Below are 23,654 nucleotides of genomic sequence, written 5' to 3' on the forward strand. Positions count from 1 at the left end.
GCCTAGACATCTTAGAAGTCCTTTGTGACATGATATATAATAATAAAAAAACTAATTTTCCATATAGCACCTTTAAAGATTGCTTCTACTATCCTAGTAGTTCCAGATTAGGATGCATAAAGGGCATCTATCTAATTTGACCAATAATTACCAATTGTGTTGGTGTTGTAAAGGTGCACTTAGATTTTTGTTTATGTTTTGTCAATATGGCAGTCGTCTTGGACTTATACTGGCATCTAGTGGCTTGGATGCAAAACTATGCAATAGTGACTGATATGCTATTGTAAACATTCACTATCCAAAATAAGCCATGATTACTTTAATCAATGAGTGAAAGTGTCCAATAACAGGATGGTTACAGAGATAAAAAGCCATAGTCATATTCAGCTAGTCATGTGATCGGCAACCATGAGGGGACCCTCTCTATGTAGAATAAAACAGCTTTTATAAGGTTACTGATAGGACTGGTGTATTCATCTCATGCGAGTGCTCATGATTTTATACATATGCTTAAAATTAAAAGTTATTTTGGAATAAAAAAAATGTAATTAGGGGGAAATACTGAGTACACCTTTAACAGAAACTGGCATTTAGTATGTAGTAGTAAAAGTGCCATTTACAATCTTTGCATACGTGAATAAATGTGAGTCAAAAGAAGTACCGTTCAAACTGGTCTCGGTCACAGCCGCACTGTCTCTCATTGTTCTTGCAGCGTCGTGACTGTTTTCTGTTGCTGCTGAGGTCGTACGGAACACTAAGCCCCGCCCCCTCTGACCGCTGATTGGCTGATCACATGAGTCTTCTGATAAACAGCACAAGCGACTGGTGTTTCCATCTCCTTCGTATTTCACATCCAGCGATGTGATGGTGTCAGGGACGTGCCTTTGTGCACGAGCAAAACCACTCTTTTAGATGGCGTGGTAGTCGGATAGTCGGTTTTAACTAATAAGGGGTTGTGTTTTGTGATTAGGGTTATTTCCGTTATTAGGTTGTGTGAAAATGCGAGGGCGCGTGACTGGCCAGGCCATGGAGCTGTTGGGCAGTGGCGGCTCCAGGATCAGGGTGACCCGGCTCTTTCTGGCCACATCAGCCAGAGCATTAGCTCCACAGTCGGCTGTTGGACATGACATCGACAGAAGGTTTCGGTCTACATCGTCCATGTCCGGTTACACGGAACTGGCTCGTGAGAGGTCCAAAACCGTCACGTCTTTTTACAACCAGCCTGCCATCGATGCATCTGCCGAGAAGGTCAGTCACCATTGTTTCCTTAAAACTACAAAGCACACTCCGATGTCTCCTAACGGCCTAGATGCAGATCAATACGTTGCGGTCTCATCCGTAATATGGCTGGCTTGATGTACTGAAAAATATGTTGTAACAAGCTTTAAAGGGTAACTAAACCCTAAACCAACTTTTTTTAGTTAATGATCTGTAAGCATGGGGCTTTATTAGTACTGGTCATTGATTCAAGTAATTTTTTTGACATTTGTGTATAAAGTGTTTTAATTCTACAATATATGGTGTAAAAACGTCTGAGTGCTGCCCTCTTCAGGTTGAACGGTGGCTACTGCAGTTGAATTTTCCTATTGGCTGTTGCGGTACTTCGTGACGTAAGCGGTGACAGCTGACGTAAGCAGGTTCCAGCTCACCACGCCAGATTCATGTACATGTCGTCTTGTGACCGTGTGAGGAATAATAATAACATAGAGTCTGACAGCAGCTGTCATTTAATCCGTCACTACGAGTCTCAGGTGCCCCCCCGCTCAGCTCCGCACTCGGTTCGTTCCCTCTATCCCCGCCGGGGTCTGCCCACTTTTCCAGCATTTTCAAATATTTCTAGTGGGTGGAGTCAGACTCTGAGCAGGTGTTTAGTTACCCTTTAACCATACAATATCTGTCCAATTGGCAAATTGGACAACTCCGGTCTCAGATGGCTGTAGTCAACCAGTGTATGGTTGTACAGTTTACAGTAATGACATTGGAAATGAGCTATTTAGCGGCAGGAAATGTATATAGAACTGAAACAACAATAATAATAACCCTAAAAAATACAGAAATAGACTGACATCTGACATTAATCTTTGCATCCAGCTAAAGAGATAATGGAAATTGACAACAATGGAAATGTTCTATTTTGAGTAATTTAGTTGCTATAACTTTCATTTTGATGTCCCTTCTTAAATAGAGCCCATGGGAATGGGGGATCATGTCTGATAAATCTGATTTAAATTATCAGACTCTTGGATTAAGCCCTTTTAGGAAGAAATTGTGTTTGACTGTGCAATAGTATGAATGTGTAAACTGACTGTGTGTGTCCCTCTCTCTCACACACACACACACACACATGTTGTGTTTCCATGTTTTATGGGGACTTTCCATAGACATAATGGTTTTTATACTGTACAAACTTTATATTCTATCCCCTAAACCTAACCCTACCCCTAAACCTAACCCTCACAGAAAACTTTCTGCATTTTTACATTTTCAAAAAACATAATTTAGTATGATTTATAAGCTGTTTTCCTCATGGGGACCGACAAAATGTCCCCACAAGGTCAAACATTTCGGGTTTTACTATCCTTATGGGGACATTTGGTCCCCACAAAGTGATAAATACACGCTCACACACACACACACACAGGGCAAACCAGGGGCGTAGAATACACGGGGAATGCAGGGGACGTGTCCCCCTCACTTTCAATAAAACCAAAGTTCGTCCCCTGCACTTTTTCACAGGGCAAATGTGTTTACGCTGTGTCTTTCATACAACAAATGTGTAAATGCAAAAGTTAAAATACACCTGAAAAAAAAATTGAAATCGATCTCAAATCGATTGAGAGCCTTAAAAATATATCTTACATAGGCGCTAATCGTTCCGTCCCCCTCACATTTTAAATGATTGTTACACCCCTGGGTCAAACTAAAGACCGCAAACCTTAGTGAGATTTACCCATTTGAGAAAGCAAATTTATTTGCAAGTATTTTAGTTATACATTGAAAACATGCATCATGCTTATCTCATCAGATATAAGTGAGTTCCCGGCTGTCATACCAGTGTTCGAGCAAGCATGTGCTTCGTATCCTTATGTAACCTGCCCTACTTTGAGTAGGGGGCTTTCACACTGGCCGTTTAGTCTGAAACGGAGCACGGTTCGCATGAAAACTTGGTAATGTGAAAGCTGACATGTGGTGCTGTACCCGAGACTACCTGTAGGAGGTAGCAACCCGTACGTGGGAACACACTTGTTCAGAAGTAAAATGACTTGCGCATGCGTGTTTGCCGATTTAAGCACGATGACATCATCAGTTGCACAAAAACAAACACCCACGTGCATCATGAGTGGCAGGAAAACATTGCAGGACACAGAAATGGTGAAGTGCTTTTTATACTGTTTGAGTGAGCTCACAGCCTCAACAAATTCCAATGTGATTAGACATCTAGGTCACTGCTCCTTCTGTCCTAATAGATTCATTATGCATGTAATTAAAGGAATATTTAGCAAAAAAAGAAAAAACGGTTTCATTTATAAGCCCTCATGTCATTCCAAACTGTATGATTTTCATTACTTGGAACACAAAAGGAGAAGTTGGGTAGAATGTTCACACTGCCCTTTTCCATATACTGAAAGCAAACATAAGGTAGGGGCTGTCAAGCCTCAAAAGGATTTTAAAAAGCACTGAAAATTAGTCCATATTAATCATGTGCAATAGGTGTGGGCGATATGACCAAAATCTTATATCATGATAGGAGTAATTTTATATCACAATAAGTATATACGACACTATGTAGTTACATTTTTCTAAACAAACCCATAAAAGTTTGTTTATAATGTATATTGTAATATGGTTATTCTTATATTTCAATGATGAATTCAGTTAATTAAATACTTTATAAATGAAAACTACAGGCACAACAACGAGGGTTTCCATGGGTCTTAAAGTCTTAAATCAGAGCAACAAATCTTAAATTCATAAATTAATATTATTTTCTCGTTGTGTTTAAGTAGGCTGACCAGACGTCCTATAAGAGGTGTGTCCCGGTGTCCCGATAATTCTCTAAACATTGTAATTATGTCCTGGGTTCAGCTGGTAGACTGACTGATTTTATTCGACTTATATTTGTTGTACTAATTTTCCTTCTCGCTATTGTCTTTGGTATCGTTTGCAGAGAAGAGAAGCAATTGTGAAGCGTTGCACGTTGATTTGTCTACTATTTTGTCATGTGGAATATATCTGAGGATGTGTTATGTCAAATAGCTTCTTCGGGCCAGTACTAAATAAAAACAAAATGTAATTTTTATGATCCCTCATTTAATTTTTTTCACAGAAAATAAGCACTTTATAGTTCAGACAAATAACATTTCTGAACTTTTTCCCCCCGACATGCAGATGTTCGGTTAAAATGTACACTAAAGTACAAGGGAAAGTGTGTATTTTAGCTGCTGTTTCAAGTCAGCATTTCTTAAAAGTTTTTAAAGATATTAATCCCCTTTCAACTTTTTTGTAGAAGTGCAAATAAACTATTGTCTTAGTTTAAATGAAGTTGTGGAAACAACAAGTATAATAATAATAATATATTATATATGTCTTTATAGCTATACAAGATCATAAAATGTTGTTAGATGAAGAAAGCGTCACACAGCAGGACACTGATGACAATGCTTAAAATGTCATGTCAATTACTCACATAAATGTGTAAATGTTTATTTAAAAAAAAACTATTTTTAAACAAAGTTGGCCAGAATATGTATGTATGTATATATATATTAGGGCTGTCAATTTAACATGTTAATTCAGTGCGATTTAATTTTATTGAAAATGACACGTTAAAAAAATGTACGCAATTAATCCCAATGCCCCCAGACTGTAATAAGGAAGATGCCTGAGAAATGCAAGCTTGTAGTACCACCTGTTTACTGCAGAGGGCAGTAATTCAAATTTCAGCTGTATGGCAACGTGCAGTTTATACAGTGAAGAAAAACATCATTCAGCACCAAAACAACACAAAAATGCATTACGTTCTTGCGTTCAAAACACTTCAAGGAGCGCAATCCCGAACTAAGAGATCTCAAGATGTGTTCTAAGTATTAAACTATATTTAACTTGACACAGTGACCTAAAAATTTTATATTTATGACGCAACACACCTGAGACACTACACAAGCATGTCTGACGCAGGTGTACATTGATGGGCTCTTAAACAAGCCCTCATAATAAATCTCCAACTGATTGAAAAATTCACTTGTGAAATGGATTGCTGTGAACTGAATGCCAATGATTGACTTATGATCAATGATATGGTATTAAACAATACATTGTATTCTAAAGCTGCTTTTATATTGTTTTATCAATGATGAACTTTTCTTCTACAAGAATGTAAAGCATTTTAATTATCTGAATATTTTTTATTATATATAATATTTAAAGATAACTATGTATAATTATTTTATCATTATATATTTAATTATTGTTATATGAGGGGCTTTCTCAGCAAATATTTGTATATGCGATTAAATACGATTAATTAATCAGGACATCGTGTAATTAATTCGATTAAAAATTTGAATCGATAGACAGCCCTAATATAAATAAATATATGTAAAAATAAATAAACACCTCTTAAAATGTAGATCTTTGCAGATATTTTGAAGATTAATTGCTCATATTTTCACATATTTAGTGAGTTTGTTGTGTCTTTATATCTGCAGTGATTTTAATTATTTCCCTAGATTATTCTTGAGGAAAAGTGAAAAGCCCAATGCCTTGTCAAGCACTGTTTCTGCTATCCTTTAAACATTGTAAGTCTCAAAGACTCCAATAGCTACAAATCAATATTTACCATGGCTGTATTTGTGTCAGGCGTAAGCATTATTCAGCAATCCGCACTTCTGCTCCCAGTAATGCTTTGCGGTATGAGTAAATTATGCAAATGACTATGTACTGCTCATAGCTTTACTGTTTGCAGATTTTATATATCCTTCTGTCCTGGCATCATGCAGATTTCTTTAATACGCGAATTAAGCGATTTCCCGCAGTTGAGTCACTTCGCACCACCCGACATTGCATTGACTTTGTATGTAATCGCGAAACGCTTGCTTTGCATTGTATGTGAGCGTGCGCCATTGGTGTGAACAGAAGGCCAAAACATAGCAAATTTAATGCGTTGTAGTATGGGCGTGGCCTGGCTCACAAATGTCACTTAACCCATAATTATTAGACTATCCTCTAAACAAAAGTTTAACATTTCCAATACAGGCAATTGTAGACAATTGAGTGAGTTGTTAAGAAAGGTATCTAGTTTTTAGTAGGTCTCCCATCAGATACTAAACCTATATTAAAAGTGGTAAATGCAGTGTTTTTAACTGTAACTTTCTCTTCACAGCCTTCTGTCAGACTCACGCCAGCCACTATGCTGTATGCAGGGAAGTCTCCTGATGGACAACATATTCTGGTAATTACGCTCCTGTCTCGGATCCTACATTTATCCCAACCCACATTGGTCTTGAGCAGACATGGGCAATTTACGGCCCGCGGGCCGTAATAGGCCCTCCGCATGGTTTAATGTGGCCCGCACATTAAACCATTTTATTTCATTGGATATTTCAGTTAACTTGCATTGGGACCTAATGCTTCACCACAAGTGTTTAACATGATCAGGGTTGCCAGATAAGAGACACAACACCCCAAGTTTGAGATTTATACTTGCGCAAATGGAAAATATTCTGCCTAATGTAATACTTATTTTGTGCAATCTGGCAACCATGCACGCGAGTGCGCTTTTTCTATCTCTCGCTTTCCCCTTTGAATAAACTTTGCAATCTGTAGTACAATATTCCGCTCAAGGAAAAGTGTTATACGGCTACTCTGTGTCCATTCTTGAGGCGGCTTGTGATGTGTGGGGCTACTTTGCAGGTAAACCTTCTTAGTGATTAAATTAGATATAAAAGTAGATCTCGTCACCATTGACATGCGAGCAAAAGCAAGCCAGGGATGAATAAGTATATGTATTTTTTATTTGTGCAATTTAGAAATGTTGAAGTCCCTTCTCACCTGTATGTTAATCTAACTCTTGCAGTAATCATGTATCAAAGTCATGCAGTTGTGTTATTCAGTTGTGTGCTGAAAGTCAGACCATCTAGGAGACCCACATCATCACCCTTTTAGCATGTAAACAGGTAATGTTTTAGAAAAAAACAAGTCAACTTGCCCTCTTTGCGACAATCATTAAAAGTTCTATCATTTTTTTTAATTAAAACAGACCCCTGATGTAGAGATTGTTAAATTAACAGGGAAGTAGAGATGGTAAAATAAATGTGTAGCTCAGCCTTTTTTTGTTTTTTTTAATGCCTGATAGAAAAGTATCTATCTGTGTAGGGCAATACAATACTTTAGGCAATTGCAGAATAGTCCCATTAGTCACAGATACACTTCAGAAAATTGAGTACACAACTATGTCTGGGCTTAAAAGTTACAAAAACCAAATCAATGTAGAACATTGTATCTCAAAAGGAATACAATGTGGCCCCCCATGCAATACTTAAAGCCCGATGTGGCCGCTTTACCAAAATAGTTGCCCACCCCTGGTCTTGAGTCTTTACAGCCATTTTATAGCACACAAATTGTGCTTTGCATCTGCGTCTCATTGATGGTAATACTATCGTCATGTTAATACCATGGCACTGAATGATTATTATATTTATATACATTTACTGTTTTTACATGGTACTTCAAATGTACTTAAAAGAATATAATTGTAACGCCATAGTACTTTTTGGTACTACTTTTCTTAGTGCTGAAGGATGTTTTTAGCTGTTTAGGTGATTAGAATTGCTCTTTACTTAATTATGATAATATTAAGTATTTGTATGTTACTTATTTTAATGCAGAGCAGTGCCAAGTACCTACACAAAGAGCTGCCTGTCCGTATCGCTCATCGCATTAAGGGCTTTCGAAGCCTGCCCTTCATTATCGGCTGCAACCCAACCATTCTCCAAGTGGTGAGTTCCCTTTCTTCTCTGTGGGATTTCTCTGTTCTCATTCATTCTTTTGTGGCAAGTAGTCTCATCGTCTCTCTTACAAGCTGGTTTGTTAGACATGCTCCACCCATGAAACTCTCAGATGGGATATTGCGTGATGAGGAGCTGCGGTAGGTTCATTTTGGTAGAGTGTTGTTCCGATGGAGGTCTGAATTGCTAAGCTGACCCACATATTTGTTTCAGTGCCATCCACCCCCCTGTGCTCATGATGGCTATAAATTGAGGGTTTGTAGTGTCATCTTACTGCAAGTCATTTGTATCCCCAAATTTAAGCATATTTTCTTTGATTGGAAGTGCTTTATCGATGCATGTGGTGATTTTATTTGGATTTTAATTCTAGCCTTGGAAATAGCTGCTCTCTTAAGTTTTAAAGTAGCTCAGCAAGCAAAGACGCTGACTACCACCCCTGCAATCGTGAGTTCAAATGCAGAGATTGCTGAGTGACTCCAGCCAGGCTTCCAAAGCAACCAATTGGCCCGGTTGCTAGAGAGGGTAGAGTGTGGGTTAACCTCTCTTGTGGTCGCTATCCACCTGTTACCTGAATGGGGAAGTGTTCCACGATTTGTCTGTTTTCAATTTCCAGTCTCCAGTTCTTTCAATCGCATCAGCGTATATTCTTAGCAGGTAATGTAAAGTTTAAGGTATTACATTTGTACAAATTGTCAAGTCGAGAAGCCAGTTTATTTTTATAGATTGTGCCTCACCTGAGTGTGTAGGTGACATGAAGCGATGATCCTAGGTTTGTTACATTGATATAATTAATTATTCTAGGTTGTTATGACAGCCAACAATGACACAAGTTGAGCCTGAAATTGGTTTTCACTCAAAATAACACTTACAGTTGAAGTCAGAAGTTTACATACACTTAGGTTGAAGTCTACAGATTTAATATTAGTAAACTATATAGTTTTGGCAAGTTGTTTAGGACATCTATTTTGTGCATGACACAAGTCATTTTCCCAACAATTTTTATAGTAGGGCTGCACGATTTGGGGTTAAAGTCATATTGCGATATGCGATTTCGATATAATAAACAAATGGTATCATGAGTCAACTTGCTTGGTTATCAAGGAAAATGCACAAATAGATTACTGATAATGCTTAAATGTGTATTTTTCTACTCAAAATTACAAACTAGCAGCAACAACAACAACTATAAATGCACAGTGTTTTCAAATTAAAATATTTTTACAAAATTAAATAATAATATCTTTGCATTACTGCAAACTTGGTATTTTCTCAATATTACACCTAAATAAAATAGAACAATAAATAAGAACATACAAATTTTCACGAAAATAAGATTGTCCAAACAAACAGGGACATTTAAGCAGGATGTAACATGTACTTTGTATAAACTCTTTTGAAAAGGAAACTGAATATAAAAGTTTGGTTCACTCAATCAAACCACTAAAACTTGTTGTTGTTGTTTTGTGTGTGTGTGTGTGTGTGTGTGTGTGTGTGTGTGTGTACACACACACACACTTTATTGTTGTTGTAATTTTAGTGTTATTTTTCACATAAGATTGATCTTATCATGATGATCTCTTTTTGATTTGCTACACGTTGCAAGCTGCAGACAGCGAGGTTGATAGATGAGCGTCTCCGTGTTAGAGTGTGCATCAGCCGGTGGAACTTTAAATCTCTCCCGGTCTCAACTCCCGCTCAGATTGGGTCTCTTCCGCGACTGGTTGAATCGGCTCTGACCGCACAGAGAATGACAGTTTTGGAGTTTCTGTTTATTTACATGTCACGCTCCCGTATTATATTAACTTTAATTATTGATCAAATAAAGCTGTGATCTGTGTTTCTGTGTTATTTTTTCTGGCCACCAGTTCAGTTTCAGTCTGCACGGCATCCATCTTCACCTGATTTCCAGAACACCGGAAACTCACATGACCACACATGCCACTCCCTAAACTGAGACTGACTGGTCATCTTTTTATTAATAGCTCTCGGAGAGAATGGGCAGCATTTAATGAAAGCGCAGCATTTGCTTATAATCGCACAGGCTGACATCGCGAGTGTGATATTATTAATAGTGCAGCACTAGTTTACAGACAAATTGTTTCACATATAATTAATGACTATATTACAATTCCAGTGAGTCAGAAGTTTACATACACTAAGTTAACTGTGCCTTTTAAGCAGCTTGGAAAATTCCAGGAAATGATGTCATGCCTTTTGGCAATTAGCCAATTCTGATTGGAGTTGTACCTGTGGATATATTTTACAGCCTACCTTCAAACTCAGTGCCTCTTTGCTTGACATCGTGTGAAAATCCAAAGAAATCAGCCAAGAACTCAGAAAAACAATTGTAGACCTCCACAAGTCTGGTTAATCCTTGGGAGCAATTTACAATTGCCTGAAGGTACAACATTCATCTGTACAAACAATAGTACGCCATGGGACCACACAGCCATCATACTGCTCCGGAAGGAGACTTATTCTGTCTTATAGAGATGAACGTAGTTTGTTTCGTGCAAATCAATCCCAGAACAACAGCAAAGGACCATGTGAAGATGCTGAAGGAAACCGGTAGACAAGTATCTATATCTACAGTAAAATGAGTCCTATATCGACAGCTCAGCAAGGAAGAAGCCAATGGTCCAAAACTGCCATTAAAAGAGCCAGACTACAGTTTGCATGTGCACATGGGGATAAAGATCTTACTTTTTGGAGAAATGTCCTCTGGTCCGATGAAACAAAAGTTGAACTGTTTAGCCATAATGACATCGTTATATTTGGAGGAAAATGGGTGAGGCTTGCAAGCCGAAGAACACCATCCCAACCGTGAAGCATGGGGGTGGCAGCATCATGTTATGGGGGTGTTTTGCTGCATGAGGGACTGGTGCACTTCACAAAATAAATGGCATCATGAGCAAGGGAAAATATGTGGATATATTGAAGCAACATCTAATGACATCAGCCAGGAAGTTAAAGCTTGGTCGCAAATGGGTCTTTGGGATTTGGGAAATGGGAGTTATTGGAGTGGCTATCACAAAGCCCTGACCTCAATCTGATAGAACATTTGTGGGCAGAACTGAAAAAGCGTGTGCGAGCAAGGAGGCCTTACAAACCGGACTATGTTACAGCAGTTCTGTCTGGAGGAATGGGACAAAATTCCAGCAACTTATTGTGAGAAGCTTGTGGAAGGCAACCCAAAATGTTTGACCCAAGTTACAAAATTTAAAGGCAATGCTGCCAAATACTAACAGTATAGGTGTATGTTAACTGACCCACTGGGAATGTGATGAAAGAAATACAAGCTGAAATAAATTTTTCTCTACTATTATTCTGACATTTCTTAAATAAAGTAGTGATCCTAACTGACCTAAGACAGGGAAGGTTTCTACGATTAAATGACAGGAATTGTGAAATTGAGTTTAAATGTATTAAATGTAAGGTGTATGTAAACTTCTGACTTCAACTGTAAATGTTCTCATCTGGATCGCTCGGTTTGGCAGTTTTTACTTGGTGTCTCGAGACCAGAAATAGAAAGCAGGCTGTTAGAATCATCATGGTGCCGCCCAGTGGTTGGTCAGGAAAACAGTTGATTAGGTTGTTCTCGCTCTCGGTGGGGTGCATGGTAAGATGTGCATAAATGCCGCTGTGAATGCGTGAGCCTTCACAAGTGCTAGGTGTAGCTGTAACCCACTCAGCAAGCCAAGTGACAAGATGCATGGGCTGATCGTCTCAGAAGCGGAGGCAACTGAGATTCGTCCTCCGCCACCCAGAATGAGGCAAGTCACTGTGCAACCACGAGCAGTTAGAGCGCATTTGGAATTGGACATGTCAAATAAGGGAGAAAAGGGGCTAAAAAAAACGCATAGTTTTGAACAATTTATGATTGCTGACGAAGCAGTTTGTCAGCTGTCTTGTATTTCATACAAACTACAAATGTAATGTTTCTTTTGATTGTTTTATTATTCTGACTTTGACTCATTATTCCCACATTTTGACTCATGTGGTGGTGTCCTGACCTCTTTGAGAGATTCCTCTCTTCCTTTTTCCTTATAAATAAATCACAACAATTACCATCACTGTCAATCATCATTCTCTGCTGTGATCTACATTGGGTAGAATGAAGAAAATCAGCAAGTAGCATTCAGAAAGACTATATCTTTAGAATGAGGATTCCCACCCTTTCCTGTTTACTACTTTCTGCAATTCCTCCTCCGTGAACTTTTACCCTGATCTGCCCTCAGCTATGCCCCAGAGGGAGTCTAGTGTTTGTTCGTTTTTTGAAGGAGATTACGTAGCACTTCATTGTTTGTTCAGTACATATAAAGGTTTTGTTATTTTAACAGCCATCACAACACAATACAGATCATTTTTTTGTGTGGTTGTCCAATAACTTGACACGGTAAAAAAATTATGATTAGACAATAAAAATGCAGTATGCATATTAATATAATCTATAATAATTTATACACGAATCGTTTTTAGCAATTTAACAATGAACAATGACCATTTATAACTTGTTTTATTTCTGTTTTTTGACACTAACAAAATAATTAGACTATAATAAAACATGCAGTATGAACAATAATAATTGTACAAATTTAATGTTAATAATGATCTATAATAATTATTATAATTAAATATTTTTTAGCAATTTAACAATTATAATTTTGTTTTATTTCTGCTTTTTGAAACGCTACAAAAATATAGAACTGGACTACAATAATAAAACATGCTGCTGTATGAATATTTTATTATTTTTATATTATAGTTATCATTTATGCCATCATATTTATGCAGAATTGTTACAAAATGGTCAAATAAATTTTCATCTTTGTTTTTGTTCTTTATCTAACTGAATGGCTGTTATGTAAAAAGTTATTTACTTGAACATAAACAATATCTGTCAAACCAAATATCAGGTCTACCTCTAGTTATTACAGCATGAACTTGGCTATAATTTCTTTGAGAAGACTTGTTATTTGCTTGATCAGATATGTCATCAACTGTCTAGAAGTGTATTTCTTTTTCTATTAAGACTGATCAATCAAAACCTTCAGCTTGTTTAAATGTTTTCTGGTCACTCCTTCCTCTTTTTGCCATGTGTTCCTAGAATCCATAAAGAATGAATGCCATGTGCTCATCGATGGATGGAGAATAGCCAGGAATGGGTTTCGGGGAATGATTTGTTACCCCTATATTTTATCCATACATTCTCTTTCTCTCTCTCTCTACAGCACGAGCTTTATATCAGGGCCTACCATATGCTGAGTGACTTTTCAGCCGTAAGTACAATTCAGCCAAACCTATCAATATTAATTCATTCACAGGCTGGTTGTTGACCAGTTTGCAATCTACCATAATTAAATTCTGTAACTGGAGAGGCCTGTGAGTTTGCTAAGGGCACCAGTACTAGCTTTAGAGGATTGTATATCGGCTCTCTTGAGTGAAACATAATTCTTTGTTGACTGACTATGTACAATGCTGAGTCAATGCTGTTTGATTTTGGTTATAACCATTTTGTTTGTGATCAAATGCTCAAATGTCACAATAAGTGCTGCTGGAAATATGTAGAAATTGAAGTAATTACTGTCATGAATTTTAGTGACTTAAGTGGACTACGTGACTCATTTACATGACTCTCTGGAAAACTTGATTCTGAATGGTCAATCACAGCAATCTTCTGTCAAATATTTTGTGTTATGGCCATTATTAACACATCACATGATAAAATAATTTCATTTAGCATCAATATCCATTGATGTTTGTATTAGGTAAGTAGCTGTGTAGTGTAATAAATGGAATGGTGTATATAGTCAGCCAGGCAAAATAACCCCTTTTTTTTTTTTTTTTTTTTTACGATTAATAACCTGCTGACTGAATGTTGAGCCTTACATACAAAAGTCTAACATAAATATTATTTTGCTAACCTTTCCACCAATGCTTTATCTTCAGATAAAAGACCAGGAGACTGAAGCTCGCTATAGCAAGCTTGTGAAACTGCTCCTTGATGACCACAAAGATGTTGTCACTATGCTAGCTGAGGGATTCAGGGAATGTCGTAAACACATTGTGGTGAGATGTTTTTCTTTTTTTTTTTTATCCCCCTCAGCAATCTGGCAATCTTTTCTTTGGTTTTATTTTAAACTTATGATTATTAAAGCAATCTAGTTTATCTAAGCATTATTGGTCTTTTAATCTCTGAGTCAAGTCCAGTTGTAACCTCAGTGGATTTGTTTTTTTTACTTTGTTTAGGAAGAATCTCTGGTTCGTAATTTCTTGGACACGACGTTGACATCTCGTCTGGGCATCCGTATGCTGGCCACGCACCACCTCGCTTTGCATGAGGATAATGTACGTCTCTTGTATAATGTTTTAGCCCCCTTTTTTTCATTGTGATATTTTGTAGGTATTATAAAAGTGTATCTTTAAAGGCGAAGCATGTCATTTCTTGGCCTCTTGTAACACCTACGGAATTGCAAAAATGATTATATTGCCAAACATGTTTCTTGAACAACCCACCCTTCAACCTTAGTCCACAAAACATTTTCCCAGTAGCACTGTGGAGTGTCATGGTTGTCTTTGGCAAACTTCAGGCATGCAGCAATGTTTTTGTTGTAAAGTAGCCGCTTCCTTTGTGGTGTCCTACCATGGACACAATGCCTGTTTAATGTTTTCCATATAATAGGCTTACGAACAGAGATGTTAACCGGTTTCAATGATTCCTTCAAGTCTTTAACTCATTCTCGGGTTCTTTTTTTACCTCACAGAGCATGAGTGTGCCCTTTGTCATCTTGTCTGGATGACCACTTCTAGGGAGAGTAGCCACAGTAATAAATATTCTCTATTTAATAGACAGATTGTATAACTGTGTACAGATGAATATCTAAGCTCTATGTAATAACTTTGTCCAGCTTTATGCAAAGCAACAATTGTAGATCGTAGGTTTTTTGAGATCTCTTTTTCTGCTGTCCACGTCAGCAGATGCTTCTTGTGAATAGAAACTCAAAATGTTATAATATAAAGTAGCTCTAACCTTCACCTCCAATCTTGTTTCATTAATTAGATGCCAGGTTTGCTTACCCTGCTTCTAATTAGCTTTTGTTGATGTCATTATCTTATGGGGTTCACATATTTTTCCCAACATGCACTGTGAATGTTTGATGAACAATACAAGAGCAATGCTATACTTTGTGTGTTATTAGTTAAAACCGCTTGTGTTTGTTCATTATTGCAACATGTATTAAGATCAAACCAGATTTGAAGACAAATTCATACATAAATACAAGTAATTTTTCTTGCCACTGTATAGGCTGTCATCTGCTCTGTGCGACCACCACAAAGCGGATGTTTTAACTTGTGCTGTGCTATCAGCGACTCCTGAAAATATACACACTCATACTATAGCGTGTAAAGTCATATATGAATACTATGTGAAGACACCCCCTTTCCTCTTTGCTTAATATCTTTCAGTTCAATATGCTTGCATGTAATCAAAAGTCTGGCAAGTAAAAACTAAAATGTATTAGCCAATGGCAATTCTTTCTCCAACACGTCCGTAGATGTACCTGCAGTGCAGTCTTCAGTTCTTTGCCCAGTGACATGTGTCTTGTCCAGACAGCCAAGTGGGCCACCATTATTTTCATATGACCCACATACAAAGGCTAAATATAAAAGAGCCCCACCGCCCATGTCTGCTGGCAAATGGCTAAGAGACATGCCGTAATACTTAATCTCTCTACTAGACTGTTATTTAAGACACATGACTGCTGAAATGTGTCTTTTGAAATGCTTTTTTTTTTTTTTTACTCTTTTGCTCACATTCTGAAAGCAAACTTACTTAAATTTAAGTTTTATAAGTGGTGCTTGCTAAGGCATGCATTAATATTGCTTGTACTTGCGGTTAGGGGTTTGCAGACCAGAGCCATATCTAGGAACCAGAATATCATAGAGACTTGGGGGTGGGCACTTTTGACTATCTATCAACCACCCAGAACACCCTTGCAACCATATATAGTATGCTAAAACTACTTTGAACATATTCACAACCAGAGAGCAGACCATAATATAATGTGCAAGGTAATTTGAATGGCTCTTTTATGCATGCTTACTATATGTTGTGTTTTGACAAATATTTTTCTCCATTTCAGCCTGATTTTGTTGGCATCATATGCCGACGTCTTTCCCCTAAAAAGATCATAGAGAAGTGGGTTGATTTTGCTCGGTAAGTTTGTCCTTAATTTTACTTTCAATTTGAACTCTTTTTCATCTGGCTTGCACACTGCTTTCTGTTTGCATATGTGTGCTTTACCAATCAGTGAGTTGTAACGAATCATGTGTGTGCATGTGCTTTGTTTGTCTAAAATAAAGGCCAAAGCCCAGACTAGTCATTTGTGATTTACCAAGATTCGTGTTATAAAGGTTATCTTCGAGCTACTGTCTAACATTTGCCAAGTGGCAGCAAAAACATTCATGTCATGAATGATCCTTCACAAACAATGACTTCAGAACACAAATGAGGAAGTCGACATGACTTTCTCTCTTTTGCTTAAGAGCAGCGATTTGCTGGGCAGGTTTTATAGCAACTCTTTTGTCCACTCAGATCACAGTTAATAATAATTCCTTTCTTTCCCCTTTGCCTCAGTTTTTTTTTACTACCAGTTTACTACCAATCAAGGCCAACTAGGGATTGAGGCAGGTTCCATGTCAAAGGCGCAGTTGCATGAATTTTGAAATGTACAAATCTGTAAAAATTTTAGTTTCTGGGCAACACTGTGGAGTTTTTGGCCTGATGGTGGGAATGCAGATTGACGTTGGTCTTGTGGCTTGAGGTCTGAGGCTGTTGGCACTGACTGGCCCGATAGTGGGAAAAGTGGCTATTGTAGAGCCATTTTTTCCATTCCACCTATTTTATTGCATACGCCCACAGTCCATTTGCTGACCATCTAATGTATATTGCATGTCCACTAATTTATTTTCTGGTGTCTTTATTAGGGGTGCATCGATATGGAATTTTTTGGGGCCAATAACGAAAATTCACAGCTCATTATGGCCTATACCGATAACCTATATTTTGTTGCGTTTCCTTTATTGTTTTACTCATGAGACAAACAGAATATGGGATATAGCATGTCGTTACTTACAGCTGATGACTAAAACTATCCCTAAAACAATGTAACAGGGTGCAGAGAAGTTTTATTAATTCTCACAGAGCGACATGAGCTTTGCTCTGGCTCACACATACGCAATGTTGATAATATTTGTATAATATACTGTATATTGGCTGCCGATCTATCGTGCATCCCTAGCCTTTATAGCTGGTCACTGACCAATACTGATGTTCAATTGTTTGAAATAATTTTTTCCATACTGCTAAATGATTGTTACAAATGGAACATAAACTAAACTTATTGCGATTGGTCACTTCATTTCGATTAGACCGTTTCTTCCTGTCTAAGTAGGTAGTTCTTGGCTGGATTATCCTGCAAACAGACTATATGCCAATAGTAAAAAGTCATTTGTCATTTAATGTCTCTTTTAGTACCCTTTCTGTTCTTTACAGTCAGTTGTTGATAAAAAACAGAAAGGATTAATTCTAATCATGCATAGGACATTTGAGATAAAGCCATTTGAGTCTCTCGTTAATATGCACAAATTTACAGATGCATTTTAGAGAAATGCCATCTTTCTTAAAGAGGCTGTACCAGTTTTGAACGAGCTCTAATGATGATGCGCGAGATCAGCACTGCAGCTTGCGCCTGACTGCGGAGAGGAAAAATTACACAGCTAAAAGTCTAAACTTCCCAAATAGCTTCAGGTGATGTTGATCACATATTATGAGGGACTTATAATGCAAAAATACTAAATAAGTAAAGCACTCTTGTTGTGGAATAAGTGGAGTCGGAGCATTTTAAAGGCACACTGGCATTACATCTTAAATGCAGTTATATTTAATGCATTATAGCTTTATTTAAGTTCAAATAATATGGAAGCAGATCATATAAATAACTACAAACTCTGAAACTGGCATTTTGCACGAATGTCTCGATCTAAGTGGGAGAGATTGAAACTGCATACGGCTGATGCACACTCTGTCGTGGGGACGCTCATCCCTCAAGCGTGGACGCTTAATGCAGCTAGATTATAACATGATGGCTCATGACTTAATGAATCATAATATATGTGTCACTGTGCATTTCTTATCATGAAGAAAATTGACAAAGTTTTATTAATACGAGAGAGTTTGTTCTTTGTACAAACTTTTTAAAATATCTAAAAATCCTTTAAAAAAAAGATTCATTCACCTGAGAAGCAGCATATAAGATATTTAAACTTGCTTTTAGAGAATAGATCTTGAATATTTTGTCTTACTGCACTCGCAGAAGTAAAACAAAGTGGAAAAAATACACTTATATACAAAATACACTTACTGTATTTTTATGATACATTCTCTTAAAGCAAGTCTAAATAACTTATATGTTGCTTCTCAAGTAAATGTATCTTGTTTTAAGGATTTAGTCAAAAACAATTAGATTTTTTCCAGTGAATTAAACTTATAAATTATTTTTTTTTTTCCCACCTTTAATTCAGTGAATGTAATTTAGAGGTATTTTTAAAAGATGATTTTGTCCTCTTTATTGTTAGTAAGCACGTTTAATACAACCTTTTAAGTCGGGACACAAGCAGAATAATCGGTTAAGAGCTAATGACTAATCTTTGCAATAATCGTTAGATTAATCGATTATCAAAATAATCATTATTTGCAGCCCTATTTTTTAACACGTGTTTATTCCTTGTGTTCTTTAAGTAAAAAAAACACTGTGGACATTGTTTTAATTCATCCATGAAACATTTTGAATCATCTTGGTAGCAATGGCTGTCAACCTTCATTTCATAGAAGATTCATTGAGGTATATTTTATTAAAAGGCTTAAAAATATCAATATTGTCCAGCCCTTCTTACATAACCTGGCAAGGCAGTTTTTAGCCAGTGCATATCTAATGGTACATGTCTGGTTTTGCATTTGCATGCATGCATCATGTTGTAAATGTTTGGAACAGTTTCTGTGTTCACGTATTTCCTAATGGCTCCTCTCTGTTCCCTTCAGACGGCTCTGTGAGCATCAGTACGGGAACTCCCCACGCGTTCGCATCAACGGCCATGTGGCGGCCCGCTTTCCCTTTATTCCACTGCCGCTGGACTATATTCTGCCTGAGCTGCTGAAAAATGCTATGAGGTAACGTTCCTGACATATACAGTATAGGTCATTGAGATACACACGGGACAATCTACCTGTTCTTCTGTTTTCTTAACCATTTAATTATGCTGTGATTATTGACAGAATTGCAGTTGATGCGGTTACATTGTTTGGACCTAAAGCCAGTGTTGGGTCATGGAACATGCAGATAACGGTGAACAATTAGCATTTTAATTGCAGTGAAAGCTGTTGCTGCATGAACAATGACCCATCTGCATGTGTGTGATGTTGGCTGCTTGTCAGTTTTTGAGGGACATTGTGACATTTACAGTCACTATAATAGCTTTCAGTGTAAGGCAAGGAAAATAGGTCAATTACATTTCACATGTATTGCACAAGAGGTCTGGTATGGAATTTCCCATTGGCGTTTCTTTCACCACAACCCCTGGTTGGCATGTGTAAGTCTTTTGGTGTTTGTCATAGATTTTGACATGGTAATGCAAGCATGGGTCATTTTTGTATAATTAAATTAGACTAAACTGTCAGGCACTCCAGTATTATGCAATGAAAGAATAGCATCCGACATCTTAATAAAGTTGAGGTTATGCTGTAACAAGTGTACTTTTGCATGGTACACTTGTCTTTCCTGATCTGACTTTATTGTGATTTTGTGATGTCAAACTTGTTTTGAAGCCAAGTACCTGTTCGGTGACTTTACTATTAATGTTATGTTCTTCCAAACCTTTTATATTTTTATGCTTTGGCAAACACGACTAATTCTATATCTGGTAATTCGGACTAATGATTTTTGCCTGGTGGACAAACAAAATGGGTGAAAAAAATCTCAGACTTGCAGTGGAAGGACTTGACCTATATCAAGGGAACACAAATACCGTGGAGACTTGGCGGTGGGGTTTTTTCCACCCAGAACACACTAACGACTGCATGGCAACATGCTAAAAAAACACTCAGAAGTGCAACTGATACACTGTAATAACTTTTGTTCTTCTGAAGGTTAGTAAACTGTAGGGCTTGGCCATAAGAAAGCTGAATATCCTGTGACCTCTGTAAAGCTCTGTTTCTCTCTGTGGGTATAATGCTGTCTTAGCTATGTTCAAATAAGGTCACTCAAATGTTGTTGGCATTAGATGCTTGCCAAGCTGTTCTTGTGAGAGAACGTTTAATCCATGTGCAGTAGTCTAGGGGTCTGTTTCAAAATCTTGTGAGCGTCCTCCAGAGGCAGCAATTTATGACATTATAACAATATGACATTGCTTTCTTGTTGCGTTTAAGTAGGGTGGCCAGACCTCTAAACATTGTAATTATGTCCTGGTTTCAGCTGGTAGGCTGACTAACTTTTTTCTACTTAAATTTGATGTACAAATTTTCCTTCTCGCTATTGTCTTTGGTATCGTTTGCAGAGAAGAGAAGCAATTTCGAAGCATTGCACGTTGATTTGTGGATACCTTTATTCTAGTCTTTCTGCAAATCTGCTGAAGTGTATCTGGTTACCATGGCAATGACGTCATAAGCTTGGCGTGGACTCTTTGTCATCCTGTCAGTCAGCGCAAACAGAAATGCACCAATAAATAAATGTGTTTTCAGCAACGAGGTGAAAGAAGCCGATCCATTTCTTCGTGCAATACGTGAATATGTAAGTGAGTATTTTTCTATAATGTTCATTTCCCCATGAGCACGAAGGTAAATCAGACAATTAATCAAACTTTCTGGTGCCCACCTAGGGAGTCGGTGCCCTACGCAGACTGCGTAGTATGTGTATAGGGATTGGCGGTACTGCTTTGAAGTATTTCCACACCGCTGACATCGGCCCTTGCTTGGTTGCGCCGTGATAATGGCTAGATCGATCGATAGAGAAACCTGAGCAATGAGGGGTGGGGAGGCATATATTTTTTGCCTTTTTTGTCTTTTGGCCAAAACATAAAATTTCATTTTCGGCCGAACATTTTCTGTGCATCCCTACAGAAAATGTCACATTTAGACAGCTACACTGCACTTTTAAGCTCAGATGGGCCAGTGGTGGCTCAGCGGTTAAGGCTCTGGGTTACTGACTGAAAGGTCAGGGGTTCAAGCCCCCAGCACTGCCAAGATACCACTGTTGGGCCCTTGAGCAAGGCCCTTGACCCTATCTGCTCCAGTGGCGCTGTTTCATGGCTGACCCTGCGCTCTGACCCCAGCTTAGTTGGGATATGCGAAAACAACTGCATTTCATTGGCTCTGTACCTGTACCTGTATGCACAATGACAATAAAGTTGAATCTTAATCTTAGATGTGGGGGTTGTATTTTGAATTTTTGGGTACAATGTTGTGAATTTTTGTGGAGTAATTTCATAATTACAGATGCAATATGACATCATATGGATAGGATAGGCCCACATGGAATTTGTACGTTTAAAAATAAAAAAAAAAAAAGCTAAAATGTGGTTAAATCATTAAAAAACTAAATCTAAAATAAAATATACATTTAGACAAGCTATATAGCCTTTACAGTTAAGTGCAGAAGTTTGAATAACCCTTTTGTTTTTTTAAGTTTCCACACCCTTTCAGAGTGTATTCAAATAACCTGTAAGAGATTATACTTGTTATTTGTTCAAAAGGGGATTTTTTTCTTTAGAAAAGTGGACATCTTCACTGCTCAGGACAAAGCAGGGACTCATGAACAATTATTACACAAACAGTCATTGATCATCGAGAAAGCAACACACCATATTAGAAACCAAGGGATGTAAACTTCTGAACAGGATCATCTGTTTAAATTTAGTTACTATTTTGTCAAGTGGAATATATGTGAGGATGTGTTATGTCAAATAGCTTCTTCGGGGCAGTACTAAATAAAAACAAAATGCAATTTTTATGAATTGATTCCTTACATTTTCTTAATTTGGTCTTAAAAAGTTCTTAAAGTCTTAAATTTAGCTTCATAAAACCTGCAGAAACCTTGATTATTCTATTGCTTTTGACGTGACCCACCGCCGCATCCAGTGTAGACAGGGTGTTACAGTGTCATGACATAAAAAATCTCAAAGACTTTCATTGATGGAATGTTTAAAAAAGACAACAGAATGCTCATCAATTCAAACTCCAATTGTCAAAAATTCTTATGTAAACAAATGCACAAAGTACCTAATTTTTGTTTGTGTGAAAGTATGCAAAAAATGTTCCTACTCCCTTAGAGATGTATTTAAATAAATGTCCTGAGACATCTCACTGGTCTCTGTGACAGCTGTAGACTTTGTAAACGGCAAACAAAAATGTCTCCACAGACATTGATGCTTTTCACCTTTGGCCCAATTTCCACCTGGTATAAAGATGTGTGTCGGGTGATCCGATCACATGTGGTCAGGTGAGACACATGGCTGTTTACACCTGGTCATTTAAATGTGTCTCCTGTGACAACTGTGTTTGGATTTGGAGGGGAGGGTCTCTGTTTCATGACAACATATATCAGTCATTGTCCGTGTATTACTGCAAAATATTAAAGCACAACAATGTCAGAAATGACTAGGTGCGAAATAAAACAGAACGCTGTTTCTCCCTGATGCAGCTGAAAGCACAAACACATGTCAAGCTCAATTATCCATTATTTTATTGTATTTACCTGTATTAAAGGAGCTTCAGATGTTTGTGCGTGTTTGATATCAGACACACTGAAGTAGATCCGTGAAGCTCTTCTGATTTTGCATGCATCTATTTTTTTATTTTATACAAAAATATAAATTTTTTACAGTTATTTCCTTTTTTAAAGCCACTCGTAAACGACAAAGTTTAAACTACTGTTTTAACGCAGCTGACTGACAGGTAAGGCATGGCGCTTCATTGCTGCCGGGACACATACAGGACGGATTAGCATTTACACCTCAAATGTGACGTGGACACATGCGTTTTTGACCACATTTGTATGTGGTTTTTGTGATCTGATCACAAAACATTTTAGACTCCATTTAAACCTGTATTTAGGGCTGACCACATTCAGGGTTGGGAGGGTTACTTTTGAAAAGTATTCCATTACAGAATACATGCTGGAAAATGTCATTTGTAACGTATTTTTTTAGATTACTCAAGGTCAGTAACATATTCTAAATACTTTGGATTACTTCTTCAGCACTGGTAGAATTTTTTTTTTTTCACTTGTTTTGACAATAAAACGCTGTCAGTACAGTAAGACAAAATACATGTTAAAAATAGATTCTCTGAAAAACCCAAATATCTTATGCAGAGTTGCTTCTAAAACAAATCAAATTCATCTTGTTTAAGGATTTTTAGATATTTTTTATAGGAAAACAATACAAAAATTATCATCAAGAATACGATTTTTGCCCTAATATCAAATTTCTTAATAGAAAAAAGAAATTATGTGCCAACATGAATTTTCTTGAGAAACAAAATATGATCTTGCCTGGTAACGTGCTTGTAAAATGCATATAATTTTAGCTTTGTGT

The 23,654-nt window shown here is 37.3% G+C and overlaps 1 protein-coding gene across 1 annotated transcript in view; it reads left to right on the top strand.

Moving 5' to 3' along the window:
• The first annotated feature begins 812 nt into the window (after window positions 1-812).
• Window positions 813-23,654, top strand: part of LOC127632578 (3-methyl-2-oxobutanoate dehydrogenase [lipoamide] kinase, mitochondrial-like) — a 29,477-nt gene continuing 6,635 nt past the window's right edge. The window contains exons 1-8 of the mRNA XM_052111240.1: window positions 813-1,248; window positions 6,383-6,451; window positions 7,887-7,997; window positions 13,238-13,285; window positions 13,956-14,075; window positions 14,256-14,354; window positions 16,151-16,224; window positions 19,108-19,236. Coding sequence (XP_051967200.1) covers window positions 1,000-1,248; window positions 6,383-6,451; window positions 7,887-7,997; window positions 13,238-13,285; window positions 13,956-14,075; window positions 14,256-14,354; window positions 16,151-16,224; window positions 19,108-19,236 — 899 coding nt within the window. The 5' untranslated portion in view covers window positions 813-999. The remainder of the gene's footprint in view (window positions 1,249-6,382; window positions 6,452-7,886; window positions 7,998-13,237; window positions 13,286-13,955; window positions 14,076-14,255; window positions 14,355-16,150; window positions 16,225-19,107; window positions 19,237-23,654) is intronic.

Source organism: Xyrauchen texanus, chromosome 3 (assembly GCF_025860055.1).
Source record: "Xyrauchen texanus isolate HMW12.3.18 chromosome 3, RBS_HiC_50CHRs, whole genome shotgun sequence".
NCBI lineage: Eukaryota > Metazoa > Chordata > Actinopteri > Cypriniformes > Catostomidae > Xyrauchen > Xyrauchen texanus.